Source organism: Salmo salar, chromosome 14 (genome assembly GCF_965601325.2).
Source record: "Salmo salar chromosome 14, fSalSal1, whole genome shotgun sequence".
NCBI lineage: Eukaryota > Metazoa > Chordata > Actinopteri > Salmoniformes > Salmonidae > Salmo > Salmo salar.
This window is the reverse complement of record NC_138304.1, coordinates 5,697,474-5,719,154: the sequence shown is the minus strand read 5'-3', so window position 1 is coordinate 5,719,154 and position 21,681 is coordinate 5,697,474. Positions and strand designations below refer to the sequence as shown.

The 21,681-nt window shown below is 42.0% G+C and overlaps 2 protein-coding genes across 2 annotated transcripts in view; one reads left to right on the top strand and one right to left on the bottom strand.

Annotated features, from left to right (window-relative positions):
• Nucleotides 1–9,407, top strand: part of si:ch1073-184j22.1 (erythroferrone) — a 30,263-nt gene extending 20,856 nt beyond the window's left edge. Inside the window, exons 5-8 of the mRNA XM_014139157.3 lie at nucleotides 187–298; nucleotides 2,446–2,527; nucleotides 2,643–2,718; nucleotides 3,031–9,407. Of these exons, the coding sequence (XP_013994632.3) occupies nucleotides 187–298; nucleotides 2,446–2,527; nucleotides 2,643–2,718; nucleotides 3,031–3,129 (369 nt within the window). The 3' untranslated portion in view covers nucleotides 3,130–9,407. The remainder of the gene's footprint in view (nucleotides 1–186; nucleotides 299–2,445; nucleotides 2,528–2,642; nucleotides 2,719–3,030) is intronic.
• A 6,781-nt stretch (nucleotides 9,408–16,188) lies between these two features.
• Nucleotides 16,189–20,746, bottom strand: si:ch1073-184j22.2 (dual specificity protein phosphatase 18). Its single transcript, XM_014139459.3, has 2 exons — nucleotides 20,625–20,746; nucleotides 16,189–19,775 (listed from the first exon to the last, which is right to left on the bottom strand). The coding sequence occupies exon 2, from the start codon at nucleotides 19,767–19,769 to the stop codon at nucleotides 19,173–19,175; it is 597 nt and encodes a 198-aa protein (XP_013994934.2). The 5' UTR covers nucleotides 19,770–19,775; nucleotides 20,625–20,746; the 3' UTR covers nucleotides 16,189–19,172.
• Between the last annotated feature and the right edge of the window lie 935 nt (nucleotides 20,747–21,681).

Genomic DNA, 21,681 nt, shown 5'->3' with positions numbered 1-21,681 from the left:
AATAAACTCATGCACGTGCACACACATGCACAGTAATATTACATCATCAGATATTAGAGCACCTTCTATCCCTCCAAAAGCAAGTGAAAAAAATGGCCAAATACGACTAGGCTTAAATGGTTTATATTTTAGTAAAGGCAGTATCACTTGACCATTGACCTTTGTCTCCCTGTTTCACCCCTCCAGGTCTCGGACACTGAGCAGAGCCTCCAGAGGGGCCAGGGCTTCAACTCTAGCAGTGGCCGCTACACGGCTCCCGTCTCCGGGTTCTACCAACTCACCGCCAGCCTTCTCATAGGTGAGACTTCCACACCGGCCCATACCAGTGTTAAATTATGGGGGTGAGGGGGTTTGCAGTACATTGGGGCTGAATTGATTCCCATACCACAAAAAGAGGGAGGGAGAGGAAGAGGTTCAAGAGGGAGGAGGACAAATAGATAGAAAACAGAGATATAACAAGGGGAAGAAAAGTGGTTAGACAAGGAAATTAGGAAGATAGGAGCTGGGGAGTGGCTAGGGAGTGAGAGAGGGGGATGGATAGACGGAGAGAGGAGACTATCAAGGAAAGAAGAAAAATGATGGGAAACCATACAAAAGAATGATTTGTACAAACAAACGCATCTCCACAACAGATAAAATACAAATCAACATTACAATAACTCCATAGCAATATACAGTATATATTTTTCACTAAGTAACTTTTCCCTCATAACCTAGAAATATATCTGACCTTATTTTTTGCCTGCAAGAGGCCAAGTGGAGAAGTGAAGATGGCAGCCAGGCAAAAAACGGTTTGAATGTTTTGGGTGTGTCATTGGCTTACACCAATCAGAAGTGGCCTAGGCACTGCCCTGGCCAATCAGTGTCAGATGTTGAGAAGATAAGGCCTGGCCAAGTTCTGAGGAACAGGGGTGGGGTCTTTCCTCAGAAAGTCCACCCAAAGGGAAACCACCCTACACCACCACTGTAATGTGTATGCCTCTGTCAGTGGCCATTTTAGCATGTAAATCTTGGTGGAGCAAAAAAAAAAAGAAGTGGGATGCATGCCAGCAAAACAACTACACGTAAAAACATAGCTGATATGGCAGACTTGCTTAAACAAATGTGGTTTCTAATGACAATTGAGATGTACAAACTATGGCATAAGGGGACGACAAGCAGACAAGAGGCAATCCGTAACTTCGATGAAGACATTAATGAGCAATCGACGACGGACATAGTTAATATAACTATTTGTTCAGCACTTTTGAAATGTACAGCGACAGCATTGAGAACATGGGCCGTTCTTACAGTGTACTCCCTGTACACGTCAGAACCGTAGGATAAATAAATGGGGCATATAAACAGACAATGAAAGCTCTTACAATATTCAGTGATTACATTTCTCTAAAACAGGTTATAGGCTATTTGTTCACCACCAAGTTAGAACAGTAGGCAAAATTAAGAGGTGAAAATAGACGAAATTATTAGGGTGAGGCACATGGACTACTAACAGCTTACTACACAACATATACTTAGTTTTACTTTCTTAGCTACAGTATACATTTCTCCCTTGCGTATTACATCATTTATGCAACAGCATACAATACATTTTTGGACTCACCTTGTGAAGTTGGCGCAGCGGTCCTTTGTTGGCAAATTTTGTCATCAAACTTTGTCATCAAAGTCTGGCATTGAATAGCAGGCTAACGTTAGTGGTTTCTTTGCAACGCTTGCAGTTAGCCACCGATTCCTTCCAAACGACTCATTGTTGAATTTGCGATTTCTCACTTGTTGTGTAATCTTTATGTACAATGGCTGATGAGGACCGATACGTTTTATCTATAATTTCTCTTCATATGACATATGATTTGCCAGTAGATTGTCAACTTGATTTATGATGATGACTGCTAGCTAAGACTTTGAAAGTAAGATGTTGACATGATCAGTCCAATCAAAGCTACAGTAGATATAACGTGATTTGATGTCATTCTATCTGTGGCCAATGACCTTGAGCCTTCTTGGATGGGCACTTCTAATATAACTCTATGGCAGAACCCAAGGGGATAAAATATTCGAGCTCTGAACTTAGAATTGGGGATGACGTACTGTCCCATGAGTGACAGAAAACTGGGCCAATCATGACAGAAAACTGAGCCAATCAGCGCAACGCTCTGTATTTTCTGCTGGCTCGCCCCACCACCACAGAAAGCACTGGGCTAGGCTGACACACCTGCATTTACCCTGACACACCTGACTTACTCAAGAAAGCAAAAAAAGAGACCATGTTTGTATGCGGCTTTATTAACTCAACTACATTTTTTTTTTTTACATTGTTTGCAAACTGATATGTGACACGTATTAATAATGCCAAAATAACAAGCAAAACAGGCAAGCCCCACCTGCCCTGAATGATGGGTTGTCACTGGCCTCTGTGCATGTGATGTAAATGGTGTGTGTTCTCAGAGCCCAATGAGAGGTCACAAGCCAGGATGAAGGATAGTGTGAAGGCTTCCATCTGCATTGAGTCCCTATGCCAGAGCAATGTGTGAGTTCTAGTACACACACGTGCACGCACACACGCACACACAAACAGGGTTGTATTCAATCATTGCCAGTTGTTCCTGCCTGTTTTTCCTGAGCTATGCCTCTGAATGTTCCAGGTCTCTCGATTCGGTGACAGGGGTGGGTAGTTCAGGAGTCTTCAGCATCTTACTGACAGGAACCCTTTACATACAGGTAATATACTCTCTCACACACACAGGGTATTATTACACGTTTACGCACACGCACACACAAACACAGTATAGAGTTAAACGTATATATGGCCACCCATTCACAACAATCTGATATCTGCACACACTCCTATCAACACTCTCATCTCCAGATAAAGACATATACTTTGACAATTATGTGCAATTACCTTGTTTGCCAGGAATGATACTGGCAGTCAGAGTGATAGATGAGCATAAACACTGCTCTTGGTGAAAGGATTGAGAGTAGAGTGCGGAGTGACTGATGGTCTTTAACCCTTTATGTTCTGGCTTGCAGGCGGGGGAGTATGTGTCCATTTTCGTCGACAACGGAACAGGCTCAGCACTCACAGTCCTCCAGGATACTTTGTTTTCCGGGATACTCCTGGGAGTGTGAACACAGTAAAACAAATGATACACACACATACGTAAGCAGATCCACACACACACCCATAGACTGAAATGAACAAATATATTAGACCACGTACAGTACCAGTCAGAAATTTGGACACACCTAATCATTCAAGGGTTTATCTTTATTTTTACTATTTTCTACATTGTAGAATAATAGTGAAGACATCAAAACTATGAAATAGCACGCATGGAATCATGTAGTAACCAAAAAAGTGTTAAACAAATGAAAATGTATTTTATATTTGAGATTGTTCAAAGTAGCCACCCTTTGCCTTGATGACAGCTCTGCACACTCTTGGCATTCTCTAAACAACTTTCATGAGGTAGTCACCTGGAATGCATTTCAATTAACATGTGTGCCTTGTTAAAAGTTAATTTGTGGGATTTATTTCCTTTTTAATGCGTTTGAGCCAATCATTTGAGCCAAACAATCTGGATGGGAAATTACTGAGGATAATAGCAGACGATATTGCCACTCCTATTTGCCACATCTTCAATTTAAGCCTACTAGAGAGCATGTGCCCTCAGGCCTGTAGGGAAGCTAATGTCATTCTGCTACCCAAGAATAGTAAAGCCCCTTTACTGGCTCAAATAGCTGACCAATCAGCCTGTTACCAACCCTTAGTAAACTTCTGGAATAAAATGTGTTTGACCAGATACAATGCCATTTCACAGTAAACAAATTGACAACAGAATTTCAGCATGCTTATAGGGAATGACACTCAACAAGCACAGCAATTACACACGACTGATGATTTGCTGAGAGAAATTGATGATAAAATGATTGTGGGGGATGTCCTGTTAGACATGCAACTTTTGACATTATCGATCATAATCTGCTGCTGGAAAAACGTATGTGTTATGGCTTTACACCCCCTGCTATAATGTGGATAAAGTGTTACTTGTCTAACAGAACACAGAGGGTGTTCTTTAATGGAAGCCTATCAAATATAATCCAGTCAGAATCAGGAATTCCCCAGAGTAGCTGTTTAGGCCCCTTGCTCTTTTTGATTTTTACGAACGACATGCCACTGACTTTGAGTAAAGCCAGAGTGCCTATGTATGCGTATGACTCAACACTATACATGTCAGCTACTACAGCAACTGAAATGACTGCAACACTCAACAAAGAGCTGCAGTTAGTTTCAGAGTGGGTGGCAAGGAATAAGTTAGCCCTAAATATTTCTAAAACTAAAAGCATTGTATTTGGCACAAAACACTCACTAAACCCTAAACAACTAAATATTGTAATCATGTGGAAATTGAGCAAGTTGAGATGACTAAACTGCTTGGAGTAACCCTGGATTGTAACTGTCATTGTCAAAACATATTGATGCAGTAGTAGCTAAGATAGGGAGAAGTCTGTCTATAATAAAGCGATGCTCTGCCTTCTTAACAACACTATCAACAAGGCAGGTCTTACAGGCCCTAGTTTTGTCGCACCTTGACTATACATACACATTCAGTCGTGTGGTCAGGTGCCACAAAAAAGGACTTAGGAAAAATGCAATTGGCTCAGAACAGGGAAGCACGGCTGGCCCTTGGATGTACACAGAGAGCTAATATTAATAATATGCATGTCAATCTCTCCTGGCTGAAAGTGGAGGGGAGATTGACTTCATCACTACTTTTATTTATGAGAGGTATTGACATGTTGAATGCACCGAGCTGTCTATCTAAACCACTGGCACACAGCGAGGACACCCATGCATACCCCACAAGACATGCCACCAGAGGTCTCTTCACAATCCCCAATTCCAGAACAGACTATGGGAGGCACACAGTACTACATAGAGCCATGACTACATGGAACTCTATTCCACATCAAGTAACTGACGCAAGCAGTAAAATTAGATTTAAAAAACAGATAAAAAAACACATCGTGGAACAGTGGGAACTGTGAAGCAACATAAACATTGGCACAGACACGTGCGCACACACATACACACATACACACACACACGATACACACACGACACACACGCACTATACATACACATGGATTTAGTACTGTAGATATGTGGTAGTGGTGGAGTAGGGGCCAAAGGGCACAGATTGTGTTGTGAAATCTGTGTATGTATTGTATGTTTTTAAAATTGTATAAACTGCCTTAATTTTGCTGGACCCAAGGAAGAGTAGCTGCTGCTTTGACAGCAGCTAATGGGGATCCATAATAAATACAAATACAAATTTGTGTTGTGACAAGGTAGGGGGAGTATACAGAAGATAGCACTATTTGGTAAAAGACCAAGTCCATATTATGGCAAGAACAGCTCAAATAATCAAAGAGAAATGACAGTCCATCATTACTTTAAGACATGAAGGTCAGTCAATGCAGAATATTTTAAGAACTTTGAACGTTTCGTCAAGTGCAGCCGCAAAAAAACATCAAGCGCTATGATGAAACTGGCTCTCATGAGGACCTCCTCAGGAAAGGAAGACCAAGAGTTACCTTTGCTGCAGAGGATAAGTTCATTAGAGTTACCAGCCTCAGAAATTGCAGCCCAAATAAATGCTCCACAGATTTCAAGTAACAGACTCATTTCAACATCAGCTGTTCAGAGGAGACTACGTGAATCAGGCATTCATGGTCGAATTGCTGCCACTACTAAGAAACCACTACTAAATGACATCAATAAGAAGAAGAGACTTGCTTGGGCAATAAACACAAGCAATGGACATTAGACCGGTGGAAATCTGTCCTTTGGTCTGGAGTCCAAATTTGAGATTTTTGGTTCCAACCACCGTGTCTTTGTGAGACGCAGAGTAGGTGAACAGATGATCTCCGCATGTGTGGTTTCTACCGTGAAGCATGGAGGAGGAGGTGTGATGGTGTGGGAGTGCTTTTCTTGTGACACTGTCTGTGATTTATTTAGAATTTAACCTCTTGGGGCTAGGTGGGACGCTAGCGTGCCACCCGTGGTGCACTCCATCAACAGCAGGTGCATTTCAAGAGCGGCAAATTTGAATCCAAATAAATGTCAAAATTCAAATTTTTCAAAAATACAACTATGTTACACCATTTGAAAGATAAACATCTCCTTAATCTAACCACGTTTTACGATTTCAAAAAGGTTTTACGGCGAAAGCATAAATTTAGAGTATGTTAGGACAGTACATTTACAAGAGTTGTGTGTAATGTTTTGTCAAGTCAAAGACAGGGTCACCAAAACCATAAAACCAGCTAAAATGATACACTAACCTTTTACAATCTCCATCAGATGACACTCCTAGGACATTATGTTAGACAATGCATGCATTTTTAGTTCTATCAAGTTGATATTTATATCCAAAAACAGCGTTTTACTATGGCATTGATGTTGAGGAAATCGTTTCCCTCCAATAACCGGCAGTCAAGTCAGCGTCACAAATTAAATAATTAAAATTAGAAAACATTGGTAAAATATTATATTGTCATTTAAAGAATTATAGATTTACATCTTTTGAACGCAATCAACTTGCCAGATTTAAAAATAACCTTACTGGGAAATCACACTTTGCAATAATCTGAGCACTGTGCCCAGAAAAATACGCGTTGCGATACAGACTAGACGTCATGTTGGGGAGATCTAAAATCGAAAATACTATGTAAATAATCCATTACCTTTGATTCTCTTCATCAGATGTCACTTCCAGGTATCACAGGTCCATAACGAATGTAGTTTTGTTCAAAAAAGCTCATCATTTATGTCCAAAAATCTCCGTCTCGTTAGCACATGATGTAAGCCAGCCGGACTTCTCGTCATGAACGAGGGGAAAAAATATATTTCCGTTCGTTCAAACATGTCAAACGTTGTATAGCATAAATCATTAGGGCCTTTTTTAACCAGAACATGAATAATATTCAAGGTGGACGAATGCATACTCTTTTATAACCTATTGGAACGAGGGTACCCAACATGAAGTAGCGCGCCAGGTGTCTAATGGGACATCACCGTTCCATGGCTCTTGTTCGGTCAGATCTCCCTCCAGAAGACTCAAAACACTTTGTAAAGGCTGGTGACATCTAGTGGAAGCAATAGGAAGTGCCAAAATATTCCTAAACCCCTGTGTTTTTCAATGGGATAGGTTTAAAGTCAATACAACACATCAGGTATCCACTTCCTGTCAGAAAATGTCTCAGGGTTTTGCCTGCCAAATGAGTTCTGTTATACTCACAGACACCATTCAAACAGTTTTGGAAACTTTAGAGTGTTTTCTATCCATATATAATAAGTATATGCATATTCTAGTTACTGGGTAGGATTAGTAACCAGATTAAATCGGGTACATTTTTTTTATCCAGAGGTGCAAATGCTGCCCCCTAGACCCAACAGGTTAAGGCACACTTAACCAGCATGGATACCACAGCATTCTGCAGCTATACACCATCCCATCTGGTTTGGGCTTAGTGGGACTATCATTTGTTTTTCAACAGGACAATGACCCAACATGCCTCCAGGCTGTGGAAGGGCTATTTGACCAAGAAGGAGAGTGCTGCATCAGATGACCTAGCTTCTACAATCACCCGACCTCAACCCAATTGAGATGGTTTGGGATGAGTTGGACCGCAGAGTGAAGGAAAAGCAGCCAACAAGTACTTAGCATATGTGGGAACTCCTTCATGACTGTTGGCATTCCTCATGGAGCTGGTTGAGAGAATGCCAAGCGTATGCAAAGTTGTCATCAAGGCAAAGGGTGGCTGCTTTGAAGAATCTCCCATATAAAATATATTTTGATATGTTTAACACTTTTTTGGTTACTACATGATTCCATATGTGTTATTTCATAGTTTTGATGTCTTCACTATTATTCTACAATGTAGAAAATAGTAATACATTTTATTTTTTTTATTTTTTTTTAAACCTTGAATGAGTAGGTGTGTCCAAACTTTTGCCTGGTAATGTATGTACACAGAGGTGGGCAAAGATACATTAAAATGTATCTGTTACAAAACATCAAATACCCCAAAGACCAATGTATTGTAATGAACTACAAAATACTGGTGCCAACAAATGTATTTGATGAAAATACATGTATTTTGTATTTTCAAAATACAGAAAATTCATTTACAGGCAGCCTCTTTAAATGAATTATAAAACAGCCTGTGAACCTTGGCTAACACTCTATGAACAGTATCTATTGCTTAGACAATTGGCACAGTTCATAGTGTTAATCTTCAGAGCTTTGTGGCCGCATATTATTCCAAATTCGCTGCATTGGTGTCAGAAAGGAGATACCATATATTACTACAAGCCTTACATCAGGGACTGCGGTTGAAAATTAGCCGGCTGGCTAAAACCGGCACTTTTACTGAAACGTTGATTAATGTGCACTGTCCCTGTAAAAATAAAATAAACTCAAATAAACTCAAATCATCAGAGGGTGTAGGTGGATGCGCAAATGTGTTTGAAAGAAAGTCACTTGCGAATGAGAGTGAGTGTAGTAATACAAATCAAATTCACTGCATTATCCTCTCTCTTGAAGTGTACTGTATCTTCGTGAATTAACTTTTTTGCAAGCTTCTCCACCAACAACTCTCATTGCTGTACACGATAGTGTCATAAGACTTCTGAAATGGGGACACAAAATTGTGAACCTCTATGAAAAAAAAGGTTATAAAAATATTTTGAGTGTTTTGAAAATACAAAATACCATTCATTGAAGTATCTTTTTACAAATTACTTTTTCAGTACTTTCAAATACAAATTACAAAATACTCAAAAGTAATTGAAATACCTATCCAATCTCTGTATGTACAAACAGAAATTATTTCTCAAAATTGTAGACTCTCTGTCTAGAGTGGCACACAGCTATATGCCACTCCGGGCAGAGAGCAGAGAATGCCTCACACTGTTAACTATGAGTGGGATGAGTGTGTCATTAGCAAACATCATCAATATTCAGACCAGCCTCTGTAATTATCCATAACAGCATTGCTAAGACAACAGGGTCGTATTCATTAGTGCACACAGTAGCAAAATATTTTGCAATATAATTTGTTTCTTATTAGACAACTTCAGGTAGTCCCTCCCCGTTTTGGTCCGTTTTCTTCCGTTTGATTTCTACTGAACACGACCCAGGACATTTTGTTAACAACATTTTAAATAACCATTTTGTCTATATATACTTAGATGTATTTTTCTAGTGCTACTTTCATTGTCGATGATTCGCTTTAACACGCTATTCAGAATATTTATTTTCCTTTTGGATGTGAAATGAATACCATATATGAAAAGTTGTGGATCTTATTGCTTGTAATAAAACATTTATTGCAATCCAGGTTAGGATATTCTCGCTGGTGTTTGTTTTTTGTGTAAATTTGGAATAATCTCCAAACGTTCTATTTGCAATTTCAATTCCTAGTGTAATTATAGGCTGATTGCAGCGATGCATAGATGCTCATGCTTTCTTCTGGGCTTTTATTTTAGTGTTGTTTCACTGTAATTTCTCAACGTATTGTGAAGTGGAATCTATGTGGAAAATACATTGGATTTGAATAAAATTGTTTTAAGGGTGAAGTTTCAACCACATGATTATGTCATCATGGTAACCAAATTTCAACATAGACAAACCTTGTATAAAATATATTCAATTTGTACCTTTAAAACAACGTCAGATCTTCAACGTTCTATCCACCATCAGAAAGAAAACAATAGGCTGGGCAGCACCCACTCCTCCCTAAAGGCTGTCTCATCATCATCGGTGATCAGGCCAACTACCGCGTTGTCATAAGCAAACTTAATGGTGTTGGCGTTGTGCGCTGCCACCCAGTTTTGGGTGAACAGGGAGTACAGAAGGGGACTAAGCACGCACCACTGAGGGGCCCCTGTGTTGAGGGTCAATGTGGTGGATGTGTTGTTGGCTACCCTTACCACCTGTGGGGGGGCCTGTCAGGAATCGAGGATCCAGTTACAGAGGGAGGTGTTCAGTCCTAGGGTCCTGAGCTTAGTGATGAGCTTGTAGGGCTCAATGGTGTTGAACGCTGAGCTATAGTCAATGAACAGCATTCTCACATAGGTGTTCCTATTGTCCAGGTGGGAAAGGGCAGTGTAGAGTGCAATAGAGATTGCGTCATCTGTGTATCTGTTGGGGCCGTATGTGAATTGGAGTGGATCTAAGGTGTCTGGGATGATGGTGTTGATGTGAGCCATGACCAGCCTTTCAAAGCATTTCAAAGCACTAGTGTCCTGCTCCTTGAAAGTGGCAGCTCTAGCCTTTGGCTCAGTGTGGATGTTACCTGTAATACACGGCTTCTGATTGGGATATTTACGGTACATACAGCCATTGTGAGGACGACGTCGTCAATGCACTTCTAAATAAAGCCGGTGACTAATATGGTAAACTCTTCAATGCTATTGGATGAGTCATGGAACATATTCTAGTCTGTGCTAGCGAAACAGTCCTGTAGCTTAGCATCCGCTTCATTGGACCTCTTCCATATTGAGTGCTTCACTGGTACTTTCTGCTTGATTAGTTTTATTTTATACAGTAAATTTGGACTTTTTCCACATTTTGTTACGTTACAGCCTTATTCTAAAGTTGATTAAATAAATGTTTTCCCTTATCAATCTACACATAATACCCCATAATGACAAAGTGAAAACAGGTCTTTAGAATGTTTGTAAATGTATTAAAAACAAAAAACAGAAATACCTTATTTACATAAGTATTCAGACCCTTTGCTATGAGACTCGAAATTGAGGTGCATCTTGTTTCCATTCATCATCCTTGAGATGTTTCTACAACTTCATTGGAGACCACCTATGGTAAACTTTATTGATTGGACATGATTTGGAAAGGCACACACCTGTCTATATAATGTCCCACATTTGACAGTGCATGTCAAAGTTAAAACCAAGCCATGAGGTCGAAGGAATTGTCCGTATAGCTCCGAGACAGGATAGTGTCGAGGCACAGATCTGGGGAAGGGTACCACATTCTTTTGGCAGCATTGAAGGTCCCCAAGACCTCCATCATTCTTAAATGGAAGAAGTTTGGAACTACCAACACTCTTCCTATAGCTGGCCGCCCGGCCAAACTGAGCATCATGCTGTGGGGATGTTTTTCAGTGGCAGGGACTGGGAGACTAGTCAGGATCGAGGTAAAGATTAACAGAGCAAAGTACAGAGAGATCCTTGATGAAAACCTGCTCCAGAGCGCGCAGGTCCTTAGACATTAACATAACAACAACCAAACATTTCCAATAATACAAATAAATACAGATTATAATATGCAATCGCAGATCATGTAGATTACGCTTCAACCACCTAAAAAAATAGAGAATATTCAGATTTACAGTTCCAACTTTCATTTTTTACATCGAGAAAACGACAACATTTAGAAAAGTCCCAAAATCACACATCTAGGTGCACTGAAACCGCCTCAGCCCATAGAGACGGACCGTAAAGTTTCTGTCCAATGGCTCTTTCAGGGACCCCGTCGCTTCGCCTGGAAAAAGTGCATTTTCAGCACTAATTAAGGTCGCTGATGGCTGACTTGATGGCAGTATAATATATTGGCATTGTACATTTTATATTGCAAATGGACAGTGTACATTTCCAATGTATTTAATGAGGGATTTACCATCACCAAATGGACAGGCTGAAATCAACACCAACGAGCGATGGAGAGGAACCACTATCGTTGCTCGGCCATCCCGAGTTCAACGAGCCAGTCAATTGGGCATTTCTGCAGTATATTAGAGCATGTCCAATTTGTGATGGTAAATGCCCATTGTAAGACATTGCAAATGGACAGTGTACAATTTGTTCAATGAGCCAGAGACAATCTAATGTTAAATACTGTTGAAGTAATATGGCTACAGGTTCATCTGCCTCACCTGCGTGAGGCAAATGGTGGTCACACCAGAGACTGACTGGTTATCTGATACACGCCCCTACCTTTTTTAAAAGTATCTATGATCAAAATATGCATATGTGTATTCCCAGTCATGTGAAATCCATAGATTAAGGCCTAATGAATTTATTTCAATTGACTGATTTCCTTATAGGAACTGTACCTCAGTAAAATCTTTAAAATCAACCCGCTGTGCTTTGGTCCATGACGTACGACGACCGTTACAGAACTTCCCACCACAAATGGACCAAGCAGAGGGGTAAAGAGCAACAGAAGAATTATGTGGACTATCGGGAAACTTAGACATGGGAGGAGATCCTGGACGGGGCTGGACCATGGTACCAGGCTGGGGAATATTGTTGCCCACCGGAGGAGATAGAGGCAGCCAAGGCGGAGCGGCGCTGGTATGAGGCTCTATACACACGGTTGGCATTTAAGCCTGAGACGCAGCCCCAATACATTTTTTGGGGGGGGCACACAGACAGATCGGCGGAGCCGAGGATGGAACCAGAGCCAGTCGGGGTGAAATTGGAGGTGAGCGAGAGACTGTAAAGGAGTTGATGGGAAAATTGGAGGGGAAAATTGGAGGAGAAAACTATGAGAGAGGTGCTGTGTTGGTGTTTTAGGCACGACATTCGTCCTACGGAGCGTGTCCTAAAATTGATGTCACCTGAGGTGCGTGCTAGCCGTCTGGTGAAGACAGTACCAGGCCCACGCACCAGGCCTCCAGTGCGTCAGCCCAGTCCAGCTTGTCCTACTCCTGCTCCTCGCACTGCTCCTGAGGTGCGTGTTTCCAGTCTGGTACCTCCAGTACCAGCCCCACGCACCAGGCTTCCAGTGCATCAGCCCAGTCCAACTCATCCTGTTCCTGCTCCTCGCACTAGCCTTGGGGTGCGTGTATCCAGTCTGGCATCTCCAGTACCAGCCCCATGCACCAGGCCTCCAGTGCGTCAGCCCAGTCCAACTCGTCCTGTTCCTGCTCCCCGCACTAGCCTTGGGGTGCGTGTATCCAGTCTGGCACATCCAAAGCCAGCACCACGCACCAGGCCTCCAGTGCGTCAGCCCAGTCCAACTCGTCCTGTTCCTGCTCCCCGCACTAGCCTTGGGGTGCGTGTATCCAGTCTGGCATCTCCAGTACCTGCCCCGCGCACCAGGCCTCCAGTGCGTCAGCCCAGTCCAACTCATCCTGTTCCTGCTCCTCGCACTAGCCTTGGGGTGCGTGTCTCCAGTCTGGTACCTCCACTACCAGCCCCACGCATCAGGCTTTCAGTGCGCAGTCCCCGTCCAGAGCTTCCGACGACAGTACCCCGTCCAGAGCTTCCGGCGACAGTACCCCGTCCAGAGCTTCCGGCGACAGTACCCCGTCCAGAGCTTCCGGCGACAGTACCCCGTCCAGAGCTTCCGGCGACAGTACCCCGTCCAGAGCTTCCGGCGACAGTACCCCGTCCAGAGCGTCCGGAAACAGTGCCCCGTCCAGAGTGTCCGACGACAGTGCCCCGTCCAGAGTGTCCGGCGACAGTGCCCCGTCTAGAGATGGCCCACAGTCCGGAACCGAGTGAGACGGCCTACAGTCCGGAACCGAGTGAGACGGCCTACAGTCCGGAACCGAGTGAGTCGCCCTACAGTCCGGAGCTCCCAGAATCGTCCTTCTGCCTGAGGTCTACAGCGACGTGCCTCAGCCAGAGGTATTCAGCGGGGGTGGACAGGTTAGGTGGTGGACTAAGGCCAGAGCCTGAGCCACATCCACAGTAGGAGGATTGGGGAGGGGGGGTGTAGCACGGGAACCGTCAGTGACGGCAGCCACCCTCCCTTCCCTCCCTTTAGTTTGGGGGGTTTATTTTGTGTTTATTTTTGTGTGAGGTGCATCCAGGGTCTGCACCTTTGGGGGGGGGGGGGGGTACTGTCACTTCCTGACCAGTATAAGGGGTTATAGGTTATTGTAGTTTGGTCAGGTTGTGGCAGGGGGTATTTGTTTTATGTGGTTCGGGGTTTAATGGGTTATGTATTTATGTAAGTGGGGTGTTTGATTTCTGTGTTCCGGGGTTTTTGGGTAATGTTCTTGTTTTGTATTTCTATGTTTTTCTATGTTGTGTATTTCTTTGTTGGCCTGGTATGGCTCTCAATCAGGAACAGCTGTACATCGTTGTTGCTGATTGAGAGTCATACTTAAGTAGCCCTGTTTTCACCTGTCCCTTGGTGGGAAGTTGTTGTTGTACTGCTGTGTGTTAGCCTGCAACACTGTTCGTTCGATCGTTTTCTTGTTTTGTTTGTTACGTGTTCTAATAAAGTTAAGATGAGCACTCAACCCGCTGCGCCTTGGTCCATGACTTACGACGACCATTACATGTTCATTAAGTAGGCCTCAGGGGCCTTATCTATTCAAGATGACAATCGTTGGCTATTACATTATTAACATGCTATTATTATGTAACATAAAGATATTATTGTTATATAATAAATATTTTCATCAATTGATGTTCATTAAATCTGATCAAATAAATAATATATTATTTACGATCTAAAAACCAAAACTGAACAAATTAGAATTATATCTATCTGATCAAGTCAGACAGATATAAAAGATACAAAAGTTCTGCAATGGATAACTACAGACGATAATATGTGGTCATGGTCGATGTTGACAGCTCATTCTCAATGGTGTAAAGGGGATTCAGATCTGAGGCTGTATACATTGAAGCTCCAAATGGTGTTGTGGGGGGATACCACGCTGTGTTGTTGGGCCTGCTTTATGTTGTTGGGGAACAGCTTTGGTGAGGTAGGACAAGGGCCCCTGCCACACGTTCAAATGTGTTTGCCAAGTGCTGAAACACAGTAAGAAAGATCTTATTTTCACTGCTGAAGCTGCCTTTCGCTGTTCTTCTCCTCATTTGCTGTCCATGCCACCAGTTGATCTGCAAGCTCACTCAAGAGGCGGTCAGTCTCCAACTTCATAAACTCCTCAAATTGTTTCTTCTGTGTGTCTGCAATTGCTGCCATGGTACTTGGTGTGTCAGGTGCCTTCCTTTTCCTCTTTGTCCGCCTAGCCTCACTGGTGGTTACATGTCCCCGCTTGCTGGATAACATCCCCTGAAGCACAAACAGGATCATCTAAAAAACAAAGGTAAAAGAATGTAATACTTTTGCAGTATTGGTTACTGTAACCCCAAAAAGTTGAAATGTGACTGAGCTAGCTAGTTATTGTAAGCAATGGACTAATCACAGGCTGATGTTACTTGGTCTAAAGTTGTTATTACTTTTTGCTGGCTAGCTCACATTAGCTTACAGTGTACCATTGCTATGCATAGCCTACTGTCAACTTACCACTGGGGAAGAAATCGTCAATTTCAGATGACAAACTGTTCAGTGTGTTTGGACTTTAATTTGCAGCAGCAGGCACAGGACTGTCTCTGACAATGTATCCACAGGTCCGACTGGATTGGTTGGTCGTGAGCCAATGATGGTGTCAATCATATCAAAATGTTGACACTTGTCCTTTTCATCTGCCGAGCTTCCCGACTTCCTGAGTGCATCCCTGGTTGAAATGTATTGTGAGCGTAGTTTAAAAAAATCTTTGTCCTACACTGCTCTGCATTCCCTGAATAGCCTTTTGCTTTTTCCGCCTTGATACTCTCCCTCAGATCTGCAGTAAGGTCTCGGTTTTACAGACAGTCCATGTCGCCCCTTTGCCCTTATTTTAAATTATATAATGTTTTTTGCTAATTGTCTACCTAACGTTAACTGGATAACAAAAGTTGATTAACCAACAAAAAATAATGAATATCGCTCCAGTTGCAACCTGTATTTTAAAAGTGTTATGACACATGAACATCAGCACAGGGTGTTGCCGTGTCACAATACCTGGTACCCTGGTCCTGGATCTTGGACCCACAGCCCTTGCAGGATCCAGGATTTATTTGTGCCAGGATTCGTTTACGTTTCACATATGCTTTTTAACGTGGATCAGGATATCATACGATCCAGATCATACAGAAATATGTGAAAGCGCCCTCAGTGAGACCTGCTAGGTTGGATATGGGATTTATGGAAGTTGTGTACAAATTTACAAAATAAAAAATGATAGTTTTGAGATATTTATATAAATATTTGTTTGTTGAATAAATGAATGTGAGCATTTGTATTTCAGAATCTAGACATACTCCATATGTTAGAGCACACTACAGTATAAGGAGCATAATGACACCAATATGTCTGTATCATGTATTTAGGGTCTTACAGGAGGCATGTGTAGGGCATAAAATTGTCACTTTCATAATGATTTTCCCCAAAATGGTTTGTGACACAATTTTTTTAAACATTTCAAACATCCTTCCTCCTAATTTAGTTTCTATGTGAGAATTGCCAGAACAATCTGCAATACACCAAAATATTTTCTGAGTTGCAAAACCACCCCACTGCAGAAAGGGCCTAGCGTTGAGCTGTAAACGTTAAGAACAAAGGCCTCTACATAAAAGGCCTCCTGAAATATAATGATGTCAAACATAATGTCATGGGCACGTCTACACATTTTACACGCTTTAACTTTAAAAGGGTTGATGTTCATATCCAGAAATAAAACAAGGCATTGCAAATTACATAAATGCAACAACATCAAAAACATACTAAAAAAAACTGTAGTCCAGGCTTAGTCCTTACTGGACATCCTTGAGATAATGTGAATGTGAAGAAGATCTTACTCCACTGTCATGTACAGTTTTAAACTTCAGGAAGAACCTAGGAAAACTCCTAGGAACAAGATTCCACAGCAGAAGATTTGCTGTCCACATTCTTCCTCAGGTAGTGGAATTCACATTTTTGTGCAGAGGTGGCGCTGCCAACTCTGGACCACAAACTGCCTCTTAAATGTTCTGCGCTGTGTTTCACCTCAACTTTCTCCCCCTCTCATTCCTATCTGTATTTAAACACAATAACATGGAAGGGGAGTGGAATTCCAATATTATTAAATAATAATAATAATAATAATAATAATATATACATACACAAAACCGTACCAGTCAAATGTTTGGACACAGCTACTCATTCAAGGGGTTTTCTTTATTTAACTATTTTCTACATTGTCGAATAATAATGAAGACATCAAAACTATGAAATAACACATATGGAATCATGTAGTAACCAATAAAATTTTAAATAAATATATTTTATATTTGAGATTCTTCAAATTAGCCACCCTTTGCCTTGATAACAGCTTTGCACATTCTTGGCATTCTCTCAACCAGCTTCATGAGGTAGTCACCTGGAATGCATTTCAATTAACAGGTGTGCCTTGTTAAAAGTTAATTTGTGGAATTTCTTTGGTGTCTTCACCATTATTCTACAATGTAGAAAATAGTAAAAATAAAGAAAAACCTTTGAATGAGTAGATGTGTCCAAACTTTTGACTTTATATATACGCTGTAAAAAAAAATCTAAACACAACATGTAAAGTGTTGGTCCAATGTTTCATGAGCTAAAATATATCATTTTTTTTGCACAGATTTGTTTACATCCATGTTAGTGAGCATTTCTCCATTGCCAGGATAATCCAACCACCTGACAGGTGTGGCATATCAAGAAGCTGATTAAACAACATGATCATCATTACACCTTGTGCTGGGGACAATAAAAGGCCACTTTAAAATGTGCACTTTTGTCACACAACACAATGCCACAGATATCTCAAGTTTTGAGGGAGCGTGCAATTGGTGTGCTGACTGCAGGAATGTCCACCAAAGCTGTTTCCAGATAATTTCTCTAATTTCTCTAACATACATAACATAAAAATAATAAAAATCCAGACGGAAAATATTTACACAAGAAGCAACCTAATATCACACATTCAAACTCTCAGTCATTTAGTAAGTTCACCATTCTGCCATTCTTACTGTTAAACATCGCACAGTGTTCAACACAACGACTCTTTATGTCAATCATTTGATCTGATCAGTCAATGGCAATTTTTTTCTAAAGTAATATGTTAGAGAAATGTATGTATGTTAGAGAAATGCGAGAAATGATCTGGTAACAGGGATGTTATTAGAGAATTGGGCAGTACGTCCAAACAGCCTCACAACCGCAGACAACGAGTAACCAAGCCAGTCCAGCACCTCCACATCCGGCTTCTTCACCTACGGGATCGTCTGAGACCAGCCACCCAAACAGCTGATGAAACTGTGGGTTTGCACAACTGAAGAATTTCATCACAAACTGTAATAAACTGTGTCAGGGTCATCTGCGTGCTCATCGCCCTCACCAGGATCTTGAACTGACTGCAGTTCAGCGTTGTAACCGACCTCAGTGGGCAAATGATCACCTTCGATGCTCACTGGCACACTGGAGAAGTGTGCTTTTCACAGATGACTCCTGGTTTCAACTGTACCAGGAATCCTGGTTTCAACTGTGCCAGGAAGACAGCGTGTATATAGTCGTGTGGGCGAGCGGTTTGCTGATATCAACATTGTGAACAGAGTGCCCCATAGTGGAGGTGGGGTTATAGTATGGGCAGGCATAAACTATGGACAACAAACACAATTGCATTTTATCAATTGCAATTTGAAACCACTGACATTCATCCGCCGCCATCACCTCATGATAAGGCACGGCTCCATGTCGCAAAAATCTGTACACAATACTCAACAGACATGTCACCAATTGAGCATTTTTGGGATGCTTTGGATCGACGTGTACGAGAGCGTGTTCCAGTTCCCGCCAATATCCAGCAACTTCGCACAGCCATTGCAGAGGAGTGGGACAACATTCAACAGGCCACAATCAACAGCCTGATCAACTCATCTGTCGCGATACATGAGGCAAAACGTGGTCACACCATATACTGACTGGTTTTCTGATTCACGCCCCTACTTTTCTTTATGATGTCTGTGACCAACAGATGCATATCTGTATTCTCAGTCATGTGAAAACCATAGATTAGGACCTAATGAATTTATTTAAATTGAATGATTTCCTTATATGAACTGTAACTCAGTAAAATCTTAAAAATTGTTGCATGTTGTGTTTATATTTTGGTTTAGTGTATATATATATATATATATAAAGATTATTATTGTACTATATTTCCCTTATCAAATCAAGGCAAGGGACATGCCTGCTTCCCTGGTTTACATCCTCAGGCAGTAGGGCTGTAAGTTCTCCCCTCACATCTTCAGACAGAAAAGCAAACTTCCCTCCCTACTATTTCCTTCCAAGCCTACCCTTCTTCAACCTCTTGGCCTGCGACAAAGACGACAACAACGGTGACCTGGGCAACAGCGGTGGTGACCGCTGTGTCCATGATGACCGAAGTGTCCATGGCAACAGGGGCGGTTGCACCGGCGGCATGGGCGCAGCCACCTTAACCGTATTCTTCCCATAGAGCCTCTTCTCAAACTCTAGTAGCTGCGCCCAGAAACCCGCGTTGAGTCGTACGTACGGCCGACTCTCCTGCACCCATGCGTGGGCCCGGCACAGAGTCACTCCCCGGTAGCGCATTAGGTATGCTATGACCAGGGCCGGCGAGCGGCTCATGCCAGCCGCACAATGCACCAGCGTACCACCCGTCCGGTTGCTATGGATGCGCTCTGCCACACGGTCAAAGTGGTCACCCAGACGGGCGCTGGGCAGGTCGGAGACGGGCACACGCAGGCACTCCACGCCTGGGTAGACTGGGCAGGCGTGGTTGAGGGTGGCATTGACAATGAGGGTAATGCCCTTGCGGGAGACCAGTGCCTGGTTGAGGGGGGCGTCTGCTCCACTCAGGAACAGGGTGGGGGTGATCTGAGAGACCGACATGGCTGCCTGCGAGGGAAACACACACAAACACCTCATTACCAATACGAGCTTTAGTTCCATCTCAGCACTAGTAACACATGCATCAGCTTATCTGGGTCCAGACAAAAAAATGATGATCAGACCATGATTTTACATGATGGTTATTGATTATTTGAAACCGGTGTGCTTCTACCACTTAGAACCTGAGTGGGGGATCCATAATATGCCTAAAATGCTGTAGCTACTAACCCTGGTCTTGGAGTGCAGGCTTTTGTTCCAGTTCAGCGCTAGCACACCTAATGCATCCAAAATCATATATCGAAATACATAATCAAGACCTTTAGTTGAATCAGGTGTTTTGGCTGTTTCCAAAGCATAACCTGTTCTCTAGGACCAGACTTGGCGACCACTTCATTTACATCAATACAACCTAGTAAGAGATCATCATTACTAAATTGTTGAGTTCAACACAAATGTTTTACGAGGACCTGGATAGAAACAAATTGTAGCATGATACATACTCAAAATACGTGTACCACTTTATCGTAGTAAAAAGACAACCTTTTGAACAAAGTGGACGTTAAGTTAGTAAGAACCAATCAGTCTTCTATTATTCTATGAATACCCATTCTGCACACTTTCACAATCCTTTACCCTCAGTAAAATGAGCATATCATGTGGGTGACTAGAAAGACACTGTGGCTCAATACCATGAACATTTTAAAAGGTAGGCTTACGCAATGGTGTCATATTCATAAAGTAAAAGCTCTGTGTGTTTAAATGTTTCATAGGAGTGAGCCTATGTGTTGTGTAATGTGTTGTGAGACTATGTTTGTCGCAGCTCCCGCCTGTGTGTTTGTGTGTATAGTGACTTACCTGGTCCTTTATTAGTATGCCGCCTCTGTATGTCTGGATCTCTCTCTCAGGTTAGAACATTTCTGGCCACGAGAAGTGAACCCCTGTTGGGGCACTCACATAGCACAAACACACACCCCTAAAAAGGCTTTGGGCCTGATGGCCAATAAAAAGAGAGATTAATTTTAGACTACCCCGGCAGCTGGGGTACAGCTCCTGAAAACCTTGTCACGTGCACCCCACTTCCCCCCCCCCCCTCCACATACACACACACACAAACCAATGTCAGATATATCTGACAGGGATCAATTTCCATTATCACCAGTCTCTACAGTCGAAATGAAAAACACTATTAGGCTACATAACATTTGAAGACATTGAACAGTTTAACATAAACATTCAACTTTCTGTTTAACAGAAGTCCCGTCAGTGAATGAATGGCATTCGCAGATGTATTTTAGGTTTTGGATGGAATTACCAGGAGAGGCAGTGACATACGTTACTACAGCAGACAAAAGTCAAACGACATGTTGTTTTTGAGACCATAAACATGATACCAATATGCAACAGAATGTCCTTTGATCAGTATTTTTTTGTGGTTGTAAAATTTGTATTCAGGCACTAGACAGCGTACATCTCTTTCTTCATTGGGTGTCAGATCGGTTTGGATGGGGGAAAGTTAACCAATGCCTAACCTTACCCTAATCCTGACCTTAAATGTAGCCCTATTCTTAGCCCATTTTTATCCCTATGCCTAACCATAACCATTGGATATACCAGTTGAATATTAACTTCCTTTTCTTATTTGATATAGGGTGGGATGCATGGTCAAATAAAATACATATCTTGTGACATCAAGACATAGGCCTACATTGACATTAGTGGATTATCATGCTGTTCATATTTAGGCTAATATGTTTTCTGGATTATTATAACCCTTGTGAAACGTGCAATGAATGCACATAAAATATTAAACTTAGTTTTTTTATTAATGTTATTGTCAGTCAAATGGAAGACCGTTCAAAAAGACAGACTCTACTAACAAAGGTGAAACTTTGTCGATACATTAATAATTTTT